General features: G+C 55.1%; 1 protein-coding gene and 1 long non-coding RNA gene across 2 annotated transcripts in view; one reads left to right on the top strand and one right to left on the bottom strand.

The window, feature by feature from the left end:
- The window catches only part of LOC111812407, a 24,317-nt gene extending 7,267 nt beyond the window's left edge, over positions 1 to 17,050 (bottom strand). The window contains exons 1-2 of the long non-coding RNA XR_002817909.1: positions 17,040 to 17,050; positions 6,480 to 6,488 (exon numbers count right to left, since the gene is read on the bottom strand). This is a non-coding gene — a long non-coding RNA (uncharacterized LOC111812407). The remainder of the gene's footprint in view (positions 1 to 6,479; positions 6,489 to 17,039) is intronic.
- Positions 1,279 to 14,764, top strand: Slc27a4 (solute carrier family 27 member 4). The gene is made up of 13 exons (XM_004640482.2): positions 1,279 to 1,523; positions 2,689 to 2,855; positions 4,482 to 4,876; positions 6,021 to 6,179; positions 7,636 to 7,705; positions 7,790 to 7,881; positions 8,441 to 8,550; positions 8,781 to 8,990; positions 9,137 to 9,263; positions 10,173 to 10,310; positions 10,463 to 10,627; positions 10,712 to 10,858; positions 14,045 to 14,764. The coding sequence occupies exons 2-13, from the start codon at positions 2,695 to 2,697 to the stop codon at positions 14,200 to 14,202; spliced, it is 1,932 nt and encodes a 643-aa protein (XP_004640539.1). The 5' UTR covers positions 1,279 to 1,523; positions 2,689 to 2,694; the 3' UTR covers positions 14,203 to 14,764.
- Positions 17,051 to 20,248: the final 3,198 nt, after the last annotated feature.

Below are 20,248 nucleotides of genomic sequence, written 5' to 3'. Positions count from 1 at the left end.
CTTGCCTACGTAGGCACTTAGACAGCTGAGCTATCTTGCTGGCTCTCAAAATTTCATCTTCAAGCAGTTCTGTTCTTCATAAAACTGCATGCATTCAGGAGGCTGAGACAAGGAAGAAACCAAATTTTAGGCTAGCCTGGGCCGCACAGCAAATTCAAGGCCAGCCTATTCAACATGCTGAAACCATCTCAAAACACACGTCACTTTCAGTCTTTATAAGTAGACCCTGAAAACTGTCCTCTTCCCTTTTAAAGACTTCTACTAGACTAAAGAACTAAAAAAAAAAAATCTAAGGACAAGCAACAACTGTGGATACCCAACTGGTTGGGTTATCAAGGTTTTCAAAGACCTTGAGCCCCACAGGGCTGGGAATCGGCTGACCACTAGTTTGGAGAATAAGGTCCTAGGTGTGCAAATGATCTGATAACTGATATCCTACAGATCTGTGCTGGGAAGCTTACTAATTATCATGAATTTTGAAAAAGGATTTTTTAAAAATTGGCTAGGGAGATAGCTCAGCAGTATAAGTTACTGCCTAGCAAGCACAAAGTCCTGAGTTTGATCCCTCGTCCAAAAATAATAAGAATTTCTTAGTACTAGAGATTGAACCCAGTGCCTTAGTGAATGTTGGTCATATATTTTACTGCTGAGCTATATCAGCAGCCTTTTTAATTTTTGACACAGGGTTTCTCCAGGTTGCCCAGGCTGGCCTCAAACCTGTGATCCTTCTGCCTCAGCCTTTCAAACTTTATTAAGGTACTCTACTTGGAGGTTGTACAGTAGCCAAGTGGAAGGGAGGAGCCGTCAAAACTCAACTCTGGTGGGAATGAAACCCACATCCTTTAAATGCCCATACCAAGAGCTGGGTCAGAAGTCCAGCGCTATATACATTGCTCCTGAGTTACCCTGGGTGCTCTCTTGGCTCACCTCTACCTGAAACCGCCCATTCAATGCTCCTCCGTGTGGCGCTGGGCCTTTGTTACTTTCAGCTCTTCGGGGGCCTCCCCTCTCCCCTACCACCCCACCCCGCTCCTCCTTTGGCTACAGTCCCTCTACTCCAGCCAAAAGCGAAGGGACGGCGAGGCAAGGGGCGGGACTCAGTCTGCGGGTCCTAGGCAGGGCCAGCAAGTAGTTTGGACTACAACTCCCGGCGTGCTGTGCGGTGCCGCGGGGCGGGGCGTGCGTGAGGCCGATGGGGCGGGTGGCGTGGGGCGCGCGGGGCTGAAGTGCTCCGCGGGCTCGGAGGCTCTGGCTGCGCCTACCGTACGGGAGGTGGTGCTGCGGGTCGGCCCAGCCCGTTCGGCGGCGGGAGGCGGGCGGGAGGCGGGCGGGGGAGGAGCGCGGCGGCAGGCGGGGGAGGAGCGCGACGGCAGGCGGACCCTGCAGGGCGCGGAGCCGCCGGCCGAGACTTGAGTCTCGGCTGTGTGCGCCAGAGTGGCTGATGCCCTCCGCGCTCCCCGCTCCGCCGCCGCATCCGAGCTGCACTGGTACGAGGGGCCGCACGGCGGGGCCCACGCCGCCCGGTGAGCAGAGGCGCGGGCGGGGGTCGGTCGGAGAAGCCGCCGGGCCGGCCTGGCGCGAAGGGCGCGCCCTGCCGGGCCCTTTCCTGTCCTGGCTGTTGGGGATGAAGTCTGTCCCCAGGCCGGAGGGAGTGGGCACCCCTCCCGTCCTCTTCCTAGCTCTTGGCCTCCCGGACGGACAGGTCCTGCCGCTGTCCTCTGGTGCGCCTTGGGAAGCCAGAGGTCCGAGAGCCTTGGAGATCCTAGCGTTGGGCTTGGGGCACTGGTTTATTCGTCCCCCGCCTCCGTTTAGGCTTTTATATAGGAGATCGGTACGGGCTCCCTGTGAGCCAGGCCGTCTCCTATCCTTCTCTAGAACCTCCTGAGGTACTTTGCAGACTTGACCTTCAGGTTCTCCCAAGAATGGGAAAACCCTATGAAAAACTGAGCCCCGTCAGCTGTCCCCCAGCAAGTCTGCAGAGCCAGGAATAGAGCCCTAGAGCCCTAATCTACGACAAGCCCTTACAGCAGCAGTCAGCTATTCTCCTTTCCTAAGCCCGGGTCCCTAGAGGGGTGGGTGGGTGTGTATGTCTATGTGTGTCTATGTGCTCCGGGGCAGGAGGTCTTTCAGGTCTCTGGACCCTCTTCCTCTCCCTCAATCACCTTTCCCCCTTGGGCGGTCACCTCACAACACCTCCTGGCTCTGACTGGTTTGCTGGATCGCCCTCTATCGACCAGTAAAGCAGGAGGCTGTCTGAGTGGGCAGTAACCGATCAGGGCTGCCTTCCCGAAAATCTGCACCTTTAGGTGTTATGGCTTTCTGGTCATCCCCAGAACCTCCCTGAGTAAGGAGTCAAGCCAGAGTCCCTTAAGTCAGTAACTACCCCAGCTGTCTTGGTTAAGGACCTTGGATGTAGGACAGTGATCTGATCGAGGCTCTGAGGGGTCTCATGGACCCTTTGCACAGGATAAGAGATTGAGGCCTGAGGTGGGACTTCCCCAGGGTCACTCGGAGAGTAGGAAAGAGACATAGTACTAGATACCAGACTGTCTCCTGCTTTTCACCTGCAGAACTTTTATTGCACCATAGTTAAACCTTTGGGATCACAGTGGAATGGCTGCTGGGGCTAGGATGTTGAGAGCCTTGGGACACAGATGCTTGGGTTCGCTGACTGTCTTGTACCTGCAGGTCACAATGCTGCTCGGAGCATCTCTATTGGGGGTGCTGCTGTTCTCCAAGCTAGTGCTGAAACTGCCCTGGACCCAAGTGGGGTTCTCCGTGCTGCTGCTCTACTTGGGGTCTGGAGGCTGGCGTTTCATCCGTATCTTCATCAAGACCATCAGGCGAGACATTTTGTGAGTAGAAGCCCTTCCTGGGGGCTCTCAGCCACACTGGGTTCATGCACTCCAGAGTGTACAAAGACCAAACCCATGTTCCCTGCCAGCACAGGACACACGCTCCTAAGGAGCAGCTTGTGCTTCACACCCTTGTTCTCACAGCTGTGCCTGGTACCTTCATCTCCAGGGTCAAAGTCTTCTCCCAGTGATTCTCCATAACTGGAGGCTCAGCTTGAGGCAGGGTTGGAGACCTCTGACCCACAGCAAAGTACCCCTTAGTTTATGACAAAGAGAAGAGGAACCTGTCCTCAGGTTGTCATGAGTTTGAGAGTGCACAAGGAGCCCTGAATTCTAAAGCATGGCTCTAAGTTAGAACTCTTGGGGGCTGGTGAGATGGCTCAGTGGTCTAGAGCACCTACTTAGAACAAGCTTAGCAAAGCACAGGGACCGCGGTTCAATCCCCCAGCACCACATGCCAGCCAGCCCCTCCCCCTGGTGGGCTGAGCTGGACACACACACACACACACACACACACACACACATAAATAAAAATTAAAAAAAAAAATAAGTTAGAACTCTTGAAAGACTCTCAGCTGCTTCACACCAGGTGCCAAGCTGGCTCTAAGGCCAGGAGAGGAGCAGGGCAAACCAGGTTTGCTGAGCTCAGATTGGCCAAAAGCCCAAAATATTGTAACTGTACATGTACGTGTATAGAGACCTCTGTGGGCTGGCTCAGATTGGCCAAAACCTCAAAACATTGTAACTGTACATATACATATAGAGAGACACCTACAGGCTGGCTCAAGGGCCCCCGCACTGAAGCATACCCCAAAACAGGTGGCTTCTTGTCAATCTGGGCTGGTTACAGAAGGCGGTATCACATGGCCCTGCTGGAAGAGTGGCAACAACAGGACTGGATGGGGAGAGACAGCCCGAGGGCAAAGAGCTGATGAGATGTGGAACAGGGAGAGACAGTCCTAAGGTCAGGGGCTTGGGGACGTACAGGCTTCTGGGCAGAAGGAGCTGTACTTGATGTGACTTGGAGCTGAAGGCAGACATCTAGCCAAAGGGCACAGGGTTAGCAATGGCATAGCGGCTGGAGGGCTCCCAGAGTCTAGGGTGGCAGGGGTGACAGGAATGGGGCAGGAAAGAGGTGTTGCCATGTGATTCCACAGGCAGCATTACTCTGTGCCTGACACATAGCAGACCTGAGGGACAGGGTGGTGGACCAGACAGAGCCCCACCCCCGCTGGACTCCAAGGGCGAAGACTTGTCTCTCATCAATTGGCGATGGGGACTGGTGACCTGGAGATGGCACTTGGCTCTGGAAGGCTTCTTGCAGAACAGGATTAGAGGGGAAGAGGAGTTGTACTCCAAACCAGAGAGGCCAGGGCAGAAGCTCTGGGCTAAGCATGGCACCATGCAGGCCTTGGTTTCCTTTTGCTCTGTCAAGGGAGAGAGTAATCACACACCATCTTGGTGTCATTGTGAGACCTGAGAGAGAGTATGCATGTCGCTGTGCAAAGCTCCCAGGAGGATCCGGGAGTGAGACCCAGGCCAGCAGGGCAGCAGCCTGGGCTAGGGTACCAGGACCCCATCCTCCCCGCGCTGGCAGTCATTGCTCTCTTGCCCACTTCTACACAGCGGTGGCCTGGTGCTTCTGAAGGTAAAGACAAAGCTGCGACGGTACCTGCGGGAGCGGAGGACAGTCCCCATGTTGTTTGCCTCTATGGTTCAGCGCCACCCCGACAAGACGGCCCTTATCTTCGAGGGCACAGACACTCACTGGACCTTCCGCCAGCTAGATGACTACTCCAGCAGTGTGGCTAACTTCCTGCAGGCCCGGGGCCTGGCCTCAGGCGACGTGGTTGCCCTGTTCATGGAGAATCGTAATGAGTTCGTGGGGCTGTGGCTGGGCATGGCCAAGCTGGGCGTGGAAGCAGCACTCATCAACACCAACCTCCGGCGCGATGCCCTGCGTCACTGCCTCACCACCTCACGGGCACGGGCCCTCGTCTTTGGCAGCGAGCTGGCCCCAGGTGAGCTCTGGGGAGCAGATGCAGTAGGGCTGCATGGGTTCTCACTCAGGCCATGACTCCCTTCTGGCCCTGGGGAAGGCTGCATGGCTCCATGGGTAGGGGCACAACCCTTAAAGTCAGACCTCCTGGGCCCCACCAGGGAAACGAGGTCCTGAGTGAGGGTAATCTCGGAGCCCCGTTTCCTCTCCTGTAGTACCTGCCTCCCACCGACCTCAGCAAAGTGCTTGCTCTGGAGCAACAGCAAAGCAGCCGGTGCTGGTTGGGCCCCACAATGTGACAGCTGTCTCTGCAGTGGGGCTAGGGACTCCCTTCCTGCTCTCAGTGCAGAGCTTGTGTTTTATTTGCTGCTCCACATCAGGTGCCCCAAGTGCTGAGCTTGGTGCTTTACAAAAGCACCTCTGATCTTCATAAAGACCAGAGAGGCTAGGATTGTCATCTTGGCTTTATTATGAGTGATGAAATGGGTTCAGAGGGGGAGGGGAGCTCACCCATGGTCACGTGGCTGCAGCGGCAGGACTGGGGTTTGGTCATGGGCTTGACCATGGTGTTCTTGGTCTCTGTTCCAGTGCTGCTGAGGTCACAGGATAATGGACTGAGGGGTGGATTAAGATACTCGAGGGAGAAGGAGGATGCAGCAGTTCGAGGGGAGCAGGTGGGATGAATCAAGGGGAAGCCAGAAGGTGTAGGGCGCTTGTCTAACTACGTGTGAGGGCCAAAAATAAAAAAGAAGAGGAAGAAACCAGAGGAGGCAGGGCAGAGGTTAGAAGGGCCCCCTGGCCAGCGTGGGTGAGCAGCTGAGAACTGGACAGAAATTTCCCGCTCTGGAGAGGGCCCTCAGGCCCTTGCCCTCCACTCCTGCCTTCTAACCAGTCGCCCACGGAGTAGCCTAGCCTGGTGGAAAGAGTTCAGCCCTTGGTGTAAGACAGAGCCACCCCCTCACTCTCAGAGCCCCAGTTTGTTTCCTCAGCTGTCAGACCAGCTGCTATTGGTCCCTTATCCCTAGGGCTGCTGGCAGCTGCATGGGAGGCTTGGGCCCCATCTCGGGAAAGGGCCTTCCATCTCCTCTCTATACCAGCCTTCTCACTGATGTGTGTCCCTGGCCTGAACAGAGTCCCACCTGCTGACCCACCTGTCTCCCCCACAGCTGTCTGCGAGATCCATGCCAGCCTGGACCCCTCCCTCAGCCTCTTGTGCTCGGGACCCTGGGACCCCTGCTCCATGCCCATCGGCACAGAACACTTGGATCCTCTGCTGGACAAGGCCCCCAAGCACCTGCCCAGCCACCCCAACAAAGGCTTCACAGGTGGCCCCCACCCCTACATGGGGCTTCTAGGTGGGATGGAGGGCAGCGCTCGCACTGTCTCTGGGCCAGAGCCCTGGGTTTTGCTGGTAACTTGCCATGTGACTTGCACAGGAAACGCCATGGGGACTGACACCCCAGGACACTCTGGGATCCTGTCAAGGTGAAAAGACCCAGAAGTCAAGATGAGCTCACAAATCGCTTCTTCGAGTTGTGGGGTAGTCTTTATTGAGGGTCGTGTGTACTTGGGAGCCTGTTTCACCTCAGCCAGGGTTGTGGTGGAGAGGTAGGGCGGGGCAAGACCTCGGAATCCTAGGGCAGGATCTGCCCTAGGATTGTCCTCCTGGCATGGGCTGTGGCCAGGTCCCTCCTGAGGAGCTTCCCCTAGCTCTCCCTTCCCCTGGCTCCAGCCTGCCCTGCCACGCCATGCCCTGCACCTTCCCCATCCCACCAAATCCCCAGCCTGCTGCCTTGCCTAGCAGCAGAGCTCAGGCTACCCGGGTAGATTAGAGTCCTTATCCTGGCAGTCTGTTCCCAAGTAACTGTGGACACCTGCCCTGCCTTCTGAGCCTGTGCCCCATAGCCATAAAACTGGGGACAGTAACTGCGTACTTTATGGGTTGACTTTACAGATTGAAAAAAAGAGAGGGTCAAGTTTTGAGGCACTAGGGCATGGCAGAAAGGGCTTGGGAACTGTCCTTGTCCTTGTCTGTGTCATCATCCTTGGCTAGCATTTCCTGTCTTATCCCCTGGAAATTTCTGTAAGCTGCCTGAGGGCAGGGTCTGTGGCATTTCACCCTGGTGCCCCCATACCGCTTAGGTGACACATAACACAGCCAGAGAGCCTAGTGTGGGTGCTTTAAATGTAAAGAGTTTAGCCTGGCATGTTGGCATGTGCCTGTCACCCCAGCACTTGTGAAGCTGAGGCAGGAGGGATGCCAAGAGTGCAAGGCCATCCTGGGCTACATAGTGAGATCCTGTCACCAAAAACCAAACCCACAAACAATACATAAGGTACAGAGTCATTCCTGGTGGGCTGTGCCTCATACAGGAACGGTCTTGCAACAGTCCCTATTCAGAGCAGCGGGGTAGGCTAAACAGATGGCCAGCGGTACAGAAGCTGCCTTGCTTCCCCACTCTCGGAAGCCCACCTGCTGCCATCTCCACTCCCACAAGGTTGGGACAGACGGTACTGCTGGGTTTTGCCAGGTCCTCTGCTTCTTTCTGCCCTCCCTGACCTAGCGCTCAGTGTCTGGTTCACCTATGTGCTCATCTGTCCCATCCAGTGAGGACCTCCAAGAGGGCCATGCTGGCACAGAGTGAGGTCCAGGAAATGTCCGTGGAAGGAGTATTGGAGCAGAGGCATGCGGCCGGCTGAGGCTGCTTCCTGGCGAAGGTGTGTCGGGAGCAGGAGTGTGTGCTGCGTCCCCTCACGGCCTCCCATCTGTGATTTTTTCAGATAAGCTCTTCTACATCTACACGTCTGGCACCACAGGGCTTCCCAAGGCTGCCATTGTGGTGCACAGCAGGTAAGGGACAGGGGACTGGGTGTGTGGGCAGCACCTCCTTCCATTCCAGGGCCCCACTGAGCCCTTCGCCCTGCACCTTCCCAGGTACTACCGCATGGCTGCCCTGGTATACTATGGATTCCGCATGCGGCCCGACGACATTGTCTATGACTGCCTCCCCCTGTACCACTCCGCAGGTAGCTCTGGCCTGCCCCTCAATGTCCAGCTCCCTGTCCTTAGAGAGGTCCCATACTTTGGCCAGCAGGTGCACTCTAGTCTGGGTTCAGTCCAGGCATGGCTATGTCCATGAGGGTAACCATTGCTGCCTCACTGTGTTGGGTGACATCTGTATTCCTTACACACGTGTGGCATTGCTGTTGGTTGTATGGTATAAAGGAGGACAGTGTGTGTGCATATGTATGGAGCTACCGAATGCTGGTAGAGAGATGGCCGGCTGAGTGTGGAGGGTGGGGTGGATACCTGGCGAACCTCCCGTAAGAGGCAGTGTGGGGTACAGCAGCCAGCAGGGTGGCTCAGCCCTGCCTGGCTGAATGGCAGTTCACAGGTGTGGGGCCAGCTCAGCAGTGGAAGGAGCGTGCGCTTGATCCTATAGGTATTGAGTAGGGGAGAGAGACAATTAGTTCATATAAGGGCACAGACAGGAGAAAGAGACTAGGCCAAGGGCCTGTGAGGAGGTACGCCTCGGCTGGGGGCGGGTCTCTGGCTCCTTGACCTCCAGGCCTTCTCTGCCTTCAGGAAACATCGTAGGCATGGGGCAGTGCCTGCTCCATGGCATGACGGTGGTGATCCGGAAGAAATTCTCAGCTTCCCGGTTCTGGGATGACTGTATCAAGTACAACTGTACTGTGAGTGAGGAGGGTCCCTTGGGGTGTCTGTTATGAGCTGACAGCTCAGCCCAGCCAACTGCTATCCAGTTGAACAACACTCCCACTGTCCAGATGGGGAGACAGAGGCTCGGGGAGGGAAAGAGGCACTCAGCCAGCCTCTGTGGTGGGCAGGGGCTTGAGGGATGCTCAGGAGGCAAAACAGGGCCACCCTGTGGGCCCAGACTCACCCCAAGCCCACCTACCCCCAGATTGTGCAGTACATAGGTGAGCTGTGCCGGTACCTCCTAAACCAGCCGCCCCGTGAGGCAGAGACCCAGCACCGAGTACGCATGGCAATAGGCAATGGCCTCCGCCAGTCCATCTGGACAGACTTCACCAGCCGCTTCCACATCCCCCAGGTGGCTGAGTTCTACGGAGCCACTGAATGCAACTGCAGCCTAGGCAACTTCGACAGCCAGGTGTGGCCGGGTCGGGGACAGGAGGCCGTGGGCCACAGCAAAGAGTCCCGGTGTGAGAGTGGTGTGGGTCCTGAGTGTCCCTTACCCCCACTGTCCTGGTTAGGCCCTGTGGGGGAGAGCCTGGGCCCAAGTGTTGGCCTTTGCAGGTGGGGGCCTGTGGCTTCAACAGCCGCATCCTGTCCTTCGTCTACCCCATCCGGCTAGTGCGTGTCAATGAGGACACCATGGAGCTGATCCGGGGGCCTGACGGCGTCTGCATCCCTTGCCAGCCAGGTCAGCTCTGGGTGGGAATTGGGGGACAGAGGGTCTCTCCCATTCAGTAGACACAGAGCTTATTCTGACCAGTGGCCATCAGATGGCTCTGCTCGAAGGCCATTGAGGTTTTCCCGTGTTTGTCCAGCCAGATGTCCATGTACCGTCTTGTCCATCCACAAGTCCATTCATTTTCATGTTGCCCCAAGAGGACCCAAGTCTCTGCCGCCTGGGGATTCTGCCCCAGCCCTCTGCCATGGGCCATTTAACCTCTCAGTGCCCAAATCCCCTCATCTGCAGTGTAGCTATCTCTGCCTCCTCAGGTTGACCCAAGGGTCACAAGAACACAAAGCTCGTTGGGTATACCACTGACTGAGGCAGGGCTTGAGTGCGCAAACTAGCCAGGTCAGCTCTGGGTAGGAAATTGTTTCAGTAGACAGGTATATCAGGCCAGCTGCTGCTGCCAGAGCACTCCCAGGCAGAAAGGAAAATAGGAACAACTTTCTTCCCTTTTCCTTTCTTTTTTTTTTTGGAAGTAGGGACTGAACCCAGGGCCTTGCACATGCTAAGCACAAACCACTGAGCTACCCTCCAAGCCCCTAGAAATGGGTCATTTCTGTTGAAAACAGTATAAATCAAATCAGATTAAGATACAGCGTGGGGGCTGGAGAGATGGCTCAGTGGTCTAAAACACCTACTTAGAACAAGCTTAGCAAAGCATCAGGGACCGCGGTTCAATCGCACCACATGCCAGCCAGCCCCGCCCCCTGGTGGGCTGAGCTGGCCACACACACACACCACACACACACACACTCACTCACTCTCTCAAATAAATAAATAAATAAAAAAGATACAGCGTGCATTTAGTGGGGAGGACAAGTGGGAGATGTCACCAGAAACAACCTTGATTCTGCCTTCTCTGCCTCCCAGGCCAGCCAGGCCAGCTGGTGGGCCGCATCATCCAGCAAGACCCTCTGCGCCGCTTTGACGGCTACCTCAACCAGGGCACCAACAACAATAAGATCGCTCAGGATGTCTTCAAGAAGGGGGACCAAGCCTACCTCACTGGTGAGTCCCCAGTCCTGGACTCACAGAAGGAGCTTTCTGCCTCCTTCAGAGGCCACCTGCCTATGGCTCCCGAGGCTCAGCTCCCGTGTCAAACCCAGCCCTGGGCTCCCAGAAGGGCAGCCTGGGTCCAGCCTCACCCAGCCCCTTCCTAGGCGATGTGCTGGTGATGGATGAGCTGGGCTACCTGTACTTCCGGGACCGCACAGGTGACACGTTCCGCTGGAAAGGTGAGAATGTGTCCACCACCGAGGTGGAGGGCACGCTCAGCCACCTGCTGGACATGGCCGACGTGGCAGTGTATGGTGTCGAAGTGCCAGGTATATGCTGAGAGGGCAAGGTGCATATCGGGAGGACCACTCAGGTCACCGCCAGCTGCTCAAGGTCTGCCCTCCCGCTCCCAGGAACCGAGGGCCGGGCTGGCATGGCTGCTGTGGCCAGCCCCGCCAGCAGCTGTGACCTGGAGCGCTTTGCACAGGCCTTGGAGAAGGAGCTGCCCCTGTACGCCCGCCCCATCTTCCTGCGCTTCCTGCCACAACTACATAAAACAGGTCTGTCCCTCCCTGTTCCAACACCAGGCTCCATATGTGGATGCCTCCCCCGTTCTTTCTGTCCACACCTGGTGGCTGTCACTGACCTCCCATAACTTTCCAATAAGTAGGTGGTGCACTGTTCCCTATGGGACAGTACTGAATATGTATCTGGTACCATGCTAGCTAGGCCTTAGGGATACAGGTAACAAATTCTGACCAGAACTTTGTCTTAGAACTTTTTTCCTTTTCTGACTACTGGGGGTCAAACCCCTAGTGTGAGTGTTCTACCCTAAGCCGTACCCCACCTCAGCCTTCTTGGAGCTTTAAGGCCCACCAGCTGTAGGAGAAGGGATTCAAAGGATAAGGAATAGACAGCAGGTGAAAAAGGCAAGTGAAGGCAGGGCATGCATGTAATCCCAGTACTCACAAGGCTGAGGCAGGAGGATCACCCCAAGCTTGAGGCTAGCCTGAACGACATAGCAAGACCCTGTCTCAAAAAGAAAGAAAGGCAGGGGCCGGGGAGATAGCTCAGTAGAATAAGCGTTTGCTCGACAAGTGCAAGGGCCTGAGTTCAATCCCCGGTTCCACCAAAAACAAAAAAAAAAAAAAAGAAAGGCAGATGGAGCCAGGCATGGTGGCACATGCCTGTAATCCCAGCTACTGAGGAGGCTGAGGCAAGAGAATTGTAAGTTCCTAGGCCATTCTGGGCAATTTAGTGAAAGGTTCTCTCAAAACAAAATTTTTTAAAAGGTAGGGATGGAGCACAGCACTGGAGCATTTGCCTAGCATGGTTGAAGTCCAGTAGTACCACAGGGGAAAGAAAGGAAAGGACAAAAAAAATCAAAGCAAATAGAGCCACATTTGGGGTGATGGGTGGATCCCCCAAGGAGGTAACACTTTAGCTGAGGCCTAAATGTAAACACAGATGACTTTATTTTTTTATTTTTGATGGAACCAGGGATTGAACTCAGGCCCTTGCACTTGCCAAGGAAACACTTATTCTACTGAGCCATCTTCCCGGCCCCCAACAGATGGCTTTAGAGGAGGGGTAGGAGTCATTCCAGGCTGTGGGGACAGCAAATGTGAAGTCCCCCAAAACAGTCTGGGGTCTTGGCACTGGAGGTATGAGAGGGGCTGGGGAGGGGAGATAGCTCAGTAGAATAAGTGCTTACCTGGTAAGCACAGGGCCCTGAGTTCAATCCCTGGTACCACAAAAACAAACTGGAGGTATGAGAGGAAGCCCTGAAGGGGGCAGGCAGTGAAGCCACGTACCCAGGCCCTTACAGGCCAGGTTGGATTTGGACACTCCCAGGAACAGTAGGAACTACACGAGTATTTGGACAAAGTCGTAACCTGGTCAGATTTGTGAGCTCTGGTTAGAGGGTGCCACGTGGGAGCAGACCGTGGGTGGCCCTGAAAGGAAGGGGGCAGACAAAAGACCATGCTGTCGGAGCTGCAGGCCAGCTTGTGAGCCCAGTTACACGGCAGGGCAGTGGCATCCACGTGCTGCTCTGCCAACAGCTGTTAGGAGTTCCCTGGTGGGCAGGAAGTGTGCAAGCTCACGTGGCCCTCCCCCCATGTTCCTGCTACCCCCTTTGCTCAGCCTCTGCCTGTGCTTACCGTTGGGCCACATCTTTCTGGCCACCTCCCACATGGTCACCAGCCCCCATGTCAACAGCAGGTCTCCCCACCGACACGGGCTCTGCGAGGTGGCTGGCACCGGAATGTCAGAGAGCACCTAAAGCAGTGGTCAGGGCCTGGGACTCAGTGTGCTCTAGGTTGAGGGATACTGGGCCAGACTTATGACAGACACTGTGAACTCCCTGAGGCCCAGACACCTGTGACTTTTGCCCAGGAGAGACTAGGAGAGCTCGGACACCAACCACCTCTGACAGGCTCCAGACAGATGTTTTATTCGCTCACAGTTCTGTGGCAAGCAGCACCAGGGCCAAGTTTAGCTGAGTGCTTCTGCCATTCTCCCTAGGTCACCCAAAACTGCCATCACTTAGTGACTTAGGACAAGAGGGTCTAAGGTGGCCTCACATCTGGCTCTTGGCTGATGGCTTCCACAGAGCAGAACCTTCTGTGGTGACAGGAATGTTGGCCGCAACTGCTGCACAGTGCAGTGGCTACCTGCCCTGCCCAGCCGTGGAGCATCTGAGATGAGGCCAGTGTGACTGAGGCACTGAAATCTAAATGTCTGGGCCGGGGAGATGGCTCAGTGGAAGAAGCGCTTCCCTGAAATCTAAATGTTTCATTTAAACTCATTTAGATGTACATAGTCACATAGGGAGAATGTACAGTACACACCAGTGACCCCAGCACCCAGGAGGCTGAGGCAGTCGGATAACCCTGAGCTCAGAACACACCAGTGACCCCAGCACCCAGGAGGCTGAGGCAGTCGGATAACCCTGAGCTCAGAGCCAGCCTGTGCTAAAAGCCTGTCTCAAAAAAACAAAGCAAAATGTAGCGCAGATGCCTATGCTGGTGGCCAGTGTGCGCCTCGGCATCTCACCTGAGATAGTTCAGCTCCTGGAATCACCACTCTCATGACACTGTTCCTGCTGCGTTCTGCTGGGCAAAGAAAGCAGAAGGCCAGTCCACATTCGGACTGGGGATGACTTGAGAGAGACCCTAGGGCCTGTTGGGAGAAGCAGCCACATTGCAGGAGTGACTGGGTGTGCAGGACGGGAGCCCTGGTTGTCCGTCACACCCAGGTTCCAGTCCCAGCTCCACAGCAGCTGTGGGACTCTGGTCCAGAGATGCACCGCTCTGAGCAGCAGTCTTCATACAGAGAGGCTGATCCACTCGACTGCAACACAATACGCTCAGCAAAGAGCAGCTAATTCAAATATTTCAGAGATGTTAAAATCTGAAAGCGCGCATCTTGGAATGCAGAGAATACAATGAGGCCCCTGCCTCAGGGGTGAGGCGCACTTCAGGGGTGATACTCTGCAGGAGTCGAGTAAAAGGAGCTGCCCCACTCCGCTGACTTGGGCACACTGCTTCCTGTCTGAAATCCTGTCTGGGTAGCTCAGCTGTCCCATGTTGGCCCCTCCCCGCTTTGCCAGATAGAGTGTTCTAGACTGGATTCCACCCCTCTTGCACACTTGCCCTTCCCTTTTCTCTCCAGCCCTCTTCTCTGCCCTTCCTCATGGGGGCTCAAACCCTGCCCGCACATTCTGAGCCTCCTCTGCCCCCTAGGGACCTACAAGTTCCAGAAGACAGAACTTCGCAAGGAGGGTTTTGACCTGGCACTGGTGAAAGACCCGCTCTTCTACCTGGACTCCCGCAAGGGCCGCTATGTCCCGCTGGACCAAGAGGCCTACACCCGCATCCAGGCGGGCGAGGAGAAGCTGTGACTTCCACCCCAGAGAGGTCCTGGACAATGCCAGACCAAAGCAAGCAGGGCCTGCACCTCTGCTTGAGGTGCTGACCCCTCCATCCAAAACTGCCAAGTGTCACACTGCCGCCTCCCCAGGCTTCCAGGGCTTTCTGTGAAAGCCTAGCGTCCAAATGATGTTGTCTGGGCCCAGGCTGAGATGGAGGGGGCCCCTCAGGACAATGTCTGCATGAGGCACAGCTGGGAGAGGTGGAGGAGGGAACTTGAAAAGGGGACCAAGGCAGGTGGCCTCGGACTCAGAAAGCCATGGGTCCAGAGAGAACCCTTGCCTCCGCCCTGCCTGCACCTCCAGGAGGGGAGGAACAGAGCGGCCATGGCCCCCACTCCCCACCACAGCAGGCCAGGACAGAACCTGTCTCTTGAGAGCCCCACAGCCTTGTCTTCCTGGGGTGCCTTGCTATCCCTCAGACAGAGCCTTTTGTCCTCGTGAGTCTGTGTCACCTTTTCCATTCCAACCCTGCCTGCTGTGGGAGGAAGGATGGGAGGGAGTGATCAGGGCCAATAAACTGCCTTGACTCCTAGCCTGCGTGCCACGGCCTGAGCCGCCCCATCCTGCTTGGGTTTCCCAAGAGGACTGGGATATGGGGATGGGGCCAGTGAGGTGCCAGGCCCGTGCCAGCTCAGCCGGGGCAGCTCCCACTGAGCTGGCAATGCGTTCAGCATGAGCCTCAAAGGCCAAGCCAGATCTCATTTAGCAGCTCATGGCCATGGGCCGATGACACAGTCCTCTGCAAAAAGTGAATCATCAGTTAAGATGCAGAGCTACAAGGCAGTCATGAGACTCTGAGTGGAAGCCCTTGCTCTGCTGCATCCTACAGTTTGCTTTGTTCAGGGGCTCAAAAGGGCCGCTGGGGTGACAGCAGCCAGGCCACAGCAAAGCTACCTAACCTGCCAGGCAGCAGCCCAGCCCTCAGGTCTGAATCACTCAACCCCAAAGTGGGGAGGGGCCTGGCACAGCAAGTGGTGTGCCCCTGGGGGTCCAGTCTCCAACCTGGAGCCTCACTTGGAGACTTGTCACTAGATCATGGTCACCCAAGTAAGCACAGTAATGGGGGTCAAAAGCTGTGCCTTTTCCATTGCATCACTGTGCCTCCTGGTGCAGAAGGTAGGAAATGACGTCTCCATTCCACACTCCCAGTGTTACCTGCTCTTGGCCACACCCCAAGCCAGGAGCTGACAGCTGAGGTGGGTGGTGACTGGGCTAGGAAGTAGGAATACCTCCCAAGGGAGTGGCCTATGAGGAGTCTGGTGCCTTGGGGGAGGTGTGGCCAGCTGGAGTGGGCCCTTACTTGGCCAATTTGGGGGTAGGGGTGCTAGGCGCAGCTGCCACACCAATGGTGACCAGCAGAGGGTGTGCAGAACTCGGAGAACCCAGTGCTCAGTCCCAGGGAAGCAGGAAGGAGGGGCTGTGTCCCTCAACCCTTAGCAGGTCCCTGAGTCAGAGGACCTGCCTGTATCTAACCTGCACAGCCACGTCTTGACACTGGGCGGGACTAAGGCTCTCTACATGCAATGCAGGGTAAGCCAGTGCAGTCTGCTTTCATTCTCAGCTCTGCCATCTGCCAGGCCAGGCCTTAGTTCCCCTTGCTGTAAAGAACTCCCTACCTTACAGAACAGCTCAAGCTTGCGTGGATGCGCCTAGCATGGGGCCTGTGGCCACATCAGTCCACTGCACACTAGTCATGCTTGGGGACTCACTGCCTTGGAAGTCAGCCAGTTTGGGACTCAGTGCATTCTGATGCAAAATTTTGTCCAGGAACTTGATGTGCAAGCTAGAACTTGTCCACGTTGTTCACCTCATGGCTGACTACCCTCTGCAGCCACGACTGTTTGGCACTCTTCAGTGAACAAATAAGTCTGGCCAGGCATGGCGGAACACACAGTCCCAGCACTCAGGAGGCTGAGGCAGAATTAGTATGAGTTTGAGGCCAGCCTGGGCTACATAAAAAGACCCTGTCTCAAAACAACAAAAAAGGAATACCAGACTGGGCATGGTGGTGCACGCCTGTAATCCCAGCACTGGGGAGGCTTAAAACAGGTGGATCACTACAAGTCTGAGCTGTGTAGTGGGACCCCATACCAAAATATATTAAAGAAAAAAAAAAAAAAAGAAAAAAATACCAAAACAGTGCCACTGTAAAGAAAAAAGGAGCTGAAAGCACCTGCCTGGAAAGCGCAAGGTCCTGAGTTCAATCCCAGGTACAAAAAACAAAAGAACTGGGTATTGTGGTGCACACCTGCAATCCCAACACTTGGGAGGCTGAGGCAGGATAGTGGTTAAATTGCCAGACTAGGCTGGTACCCAATTGTCACTAAACCACCCCAGCCAGCCCCCCAGTGTGGCCTCCTGGATGCACATCTGGTCACCCCCAAGCCAAGGTTCTGTGTGAAGTACTTGCTTGATACACACTGGTGGAGTTAACAATCGCTGTTTATTGGGCAGTTCCTCTAGTGCTTCCCACTTTGTGGAACACTGTCAGTTCTCCCAACTGCGCGGATTCTAAAGGCTGCTAGAAAGAAAGAAGAACCGGGGCCCTAATCTGCCCTCGGGGAGCCAGGTGGCTATAGGGAGGGGAAGGGGTGTGGAGAGCACCAAGCAGGACTGTACACAGCGGAGCCACGCAGGAGGACTTCCTAGGATGCTCCAGGCGCAGGCCTGAAGAAGCACAGAACGGGTTGAGGAAAGACGAGATCCCACTTCGGGGATCGTTCCTGTAGCTCATCACTGAACCAGGAGCCCGGAGCAGAGGCGCAGCCATCTGCCTGGGCACCAGGCAGCTCTGGGTGTGGCTTCACTGCAACTGCTGTTTGTCATTGCTGATCACTGATGATGTCATTGATGGGCCTTCTTCTCTTCCTTCAAAACAAGTGAGGCAGATGCCTTCCCAGTGATCTGAAAACACTGTAAATAACTGAGCATGAAAAAAACCAAAACTGAGCATGATGGTGTGTGCCTATAATCCCAGCACCCTGGGAGGTTGAGGCAGGAGGATGGCAAGTTCAAACCCATACTTGTCAATTTAGCAAGACCATATCTCTAAAGAAAAGATGACTTGGGAGCCAGGTGTGATGGCACACGCCTGTAATTCCAGCACTTGGAAGGCTGAGTCAGGAGGATCCCCAGGAATTAAAGGCCAGCGTGAACTACATAGTGAGACCCTGTTTCCAAGAACCAAAGGGGAAACAACAACAACAATAAAAAGACCCTTGGTTCCATCCCGAGTACTACAAAAAAGAAAGAAGGGCAAGGTCCAGCCAGATAGCTCAGCACACTAAAGCGCCTGCTTTGGCAGTGCAGTGGCCAGGTTGATCCCTGGCATGCATGACAGTCCTGCCCTCGGGGACAGGGACAGACTGTGCATGGTGGTGGGCACCTGTAATCCCAGCACTTGGGAGGCTGAAAACAGGAGAATCACTACAAGTCTGATCTACGTAGTGAGACCCTGTATACCCTGTCCTAAATTTTTTTTTTTTTTTTTGCGGAACCGGAGATTGAACTTAGGCCCTTCCGCTTGCCAGGGAAGCGCTTATTCCACTGAGTCATCTCCCCAGCCCCTGTCCTAAATTTAAAAAAATAATAAGAAAGGAGGGCAGGTAGGCAGTGAGACTGCAGGGCTGAGACAAGATATGGAAGGGAGGCTGTGGCAGTAGGGTCACCTCCAAGTTTTGAGACTAGCCTGAGTTACTATGTGAAATCAAAACTCCAGCATTCAAGAGGCTGAGGTAGGAGGATCATTGTGAGTTCAAGACCACCTTGGGCTACAAAGTGAGCTCAAGGCTAGCCTGAATTGCATAGTGAGACCCCCTTTTATTTATTTATTTATTTATTTATTTATTTATTTATTTTGTGTGTGTGTGTGTGGCCAGCTCAGCCCACCAGGGGGTGGGGCTGGCTGGCATGTGGTGCTGGGGGATTGAACCGCGGTCCCTGTGCTTTGCTAAGCTTGTTCTAAGTAGGTGCTTTAGACCACTGAGCCATCTCACCAGCCCAGTGAGACCCTTTTGCAAAAAAAACAAAAAACAAGAAAAGAAAAAAATAGAAAAGGGCTGAGGAGATAGCTCAGTGGACTAAGTGCATGTTTAGGCAAGCACAGGTGGTGGGAGTTCAATCCCTGGCATGCCGGCGCCACCCCCAGGTGCCCTGACCATGCCTCGAGTCAAGGCTGTAGTCTCAGCCCTAGGGAGGCTGAAAATAGGAGGATCACTAAGAGTCCAAGCTGCGCAGTCAGACCCTGGACCAAATACATTTAAAAATATAATTAAAAAAGAAAGTGAATCCTTTGAGAGCACTACTGCATGCCTCCAAGGACTAGAAGCTCGGGTTAGAGATCGTTGGAGGCCGGTGCAGTATCTCGCTAGAGGCCGTGGAGCAAAGTGCACTTCCAGCATGATTTCACTAAATACCCATCCCACAGATGAGCATGCTGAGGCTGGGAGGCCAGTGTGTGGCAGAGCTGAGGAGACCCCCCCACACCCCGCCTTGGGCCTCCTGCGGCCCCACCCTGGCAGGCTGGAAGGGGCCGCCCACATCGTCCCCGGAGGTCCAGCAGCTAGCAGGGCAGGCGAGCCGAGGCCCGGGCCAGTGCGCGGCTATCACTTTCAGTTCCTGGGAAGAAGGTTAAATACCATTGAGGTGGTAGCGGCAAGGGAGGGGGAACCCAGTGACTTTCAAAGGGGCCTCTAGGCACCGCCGGCCCCTCCCCTGAGGAGGGGGCCCAGCTTCCTCCAGGCCTAATGATATTCTGGGCCCAGCCCTCAGCTTTGGCGGCAGTTTAACCCGAGCCAGGGCGGATTTCTTTCTCACTGATCTCAGCTTGACACCCAATTAGCACAAGAATGGGAGGAGGAAGCCTGCAAGAGGCGCCTCCCAGCCTCCCGGGGTGCGCGAGGGGAGCAGGCGGGGAGACAAAGGGCAGCGGGCAGGGGGGCACTGAACCCTCGCCTCCCCTTCCCCCGCCGACTCCGCCATTGTCTCCCCAGGAGCTTCGGAAAGGACACAGGCCGACGCCCCTGCTAGTCGGCCTGCTGGAGGGGACAGAGAATGGGGCCCAAGCCCCTGTGCCGCCACCATACGAGAGGCCAAGGGGAAGGCTAGGCAGCCGGAGGCCGTGTGCGTCCCGAAGGCACACAAAAGCCGATCTCAGGTCTGCCTCCGAAGGGTCTTGAGGCAAACCACTCATTCTAAGTCTCAGTTTTCTCATCTGAAAAAAGGGCAGGAGTCCCTGTGAGGTATAAATTAGATAATGCACGTGAAATACCAGGCAGGTGCAAAGAGGCACTTCAATACTTTTTTTTTTTTTTTGAGAAAGGGTGTTTTGTTTGCTTTTGCAGAACCAGGGATTGAACTCAGGCCTTTGTGCTTGCCAGGCAAGTGCTTATTCTACTGAGCCATCTCCCTGGCCCCTTGAGAAAGGGTCTTGCTATGTAGTTCTGACTGGCCTTGATATTATGGTGATCCTCCTGCCTCAGCCTCCTGGAATTACAGGCAGGTGCCACCATGCTGGACAATAAATATGCCTTGAATGAATATCATGTTAAACTAATTCTGTTACTAGAGTCCAGTGGTATAGGCTCGGGATCAGAAAAAGTATGTCACTAGCAAATGCTGGGCAGCTGAGGAATGGGCCTGCTTAGCACGAGCTAGGGCCCCTCCCCTCCCCACTTCCAGTTCCCAGGTCCCTGTGGACTTGGCCCCAACAGGACTTGTGGGAACACTTCCCTGATCCCCTAAAGCCCCATGTCCCCCCCCATAATACTATTATAGACAGCTAAGTCATATAGATATATAGAAGGTAGTCAGACAGAGCTGGATCTTAGTGATACAGGGAGAAAAACGACTCGGGTGGGTGACCTCCAAACAATATAGGGAACCTCCAAATGACATAGGGAAAAACAATCTCTGGACCCAACCTGCATGAGTTCATGTTCTCTAAAACCGAAGAATGAATTCTAGGAACAAACAGAGGTTATGAGCAGAATATATTTATTGAGAGAAAGAAAGCTCC

Source organism: Octodon degus, unplaced genomic scaffold (assembly GCF_000260255.1).
Source record: "Octodon degus isolate 3935 unplaced genomic scaffold, OctDeg1.0 scaffold00123, whole genome shotgun sequence".
In the NCBI taxonomy this organism is placed as follows: domain Eukaryota; kingdom Metazoa; phylum Chordata; class Mammalia; order Rodentia; family Octodontidae; genus Octodon; species Octodon degus.
Note: the sequence above shows the minus strand (reverse complement) of the source record. Positions and strands in the feature narration are given on the sequence as shown.

What these genes read in the sequence shown, in the direction of transcription:
- Slc27a4 (XM_004640482.2), top strand. Translation starts at nt 2,695, where the DNA reads ATGCTGCTCGGAGCATCTCTATTGGGGGTGCTGCTGTTCTCCAAGCTA. An exon ending in TGGCAGCGAGCTGGCCCCAG is followed by an intron (nt 4,877 to 6,020) that starts GTGAGCTCTGGG and finishes TCTCCCCCACAG; the next exon opens with CTGTCTGCGAGATCCATGCC. An exon ending in GTATGGTGTCGAAGTGCCAG is followed by an intron (nt 10,628 to 10,711) that starts GTATATGCTGAG and finishes TCCCGCTCCCAG; the next exon opens with GAACCGAGGGCCGGGCTGGC.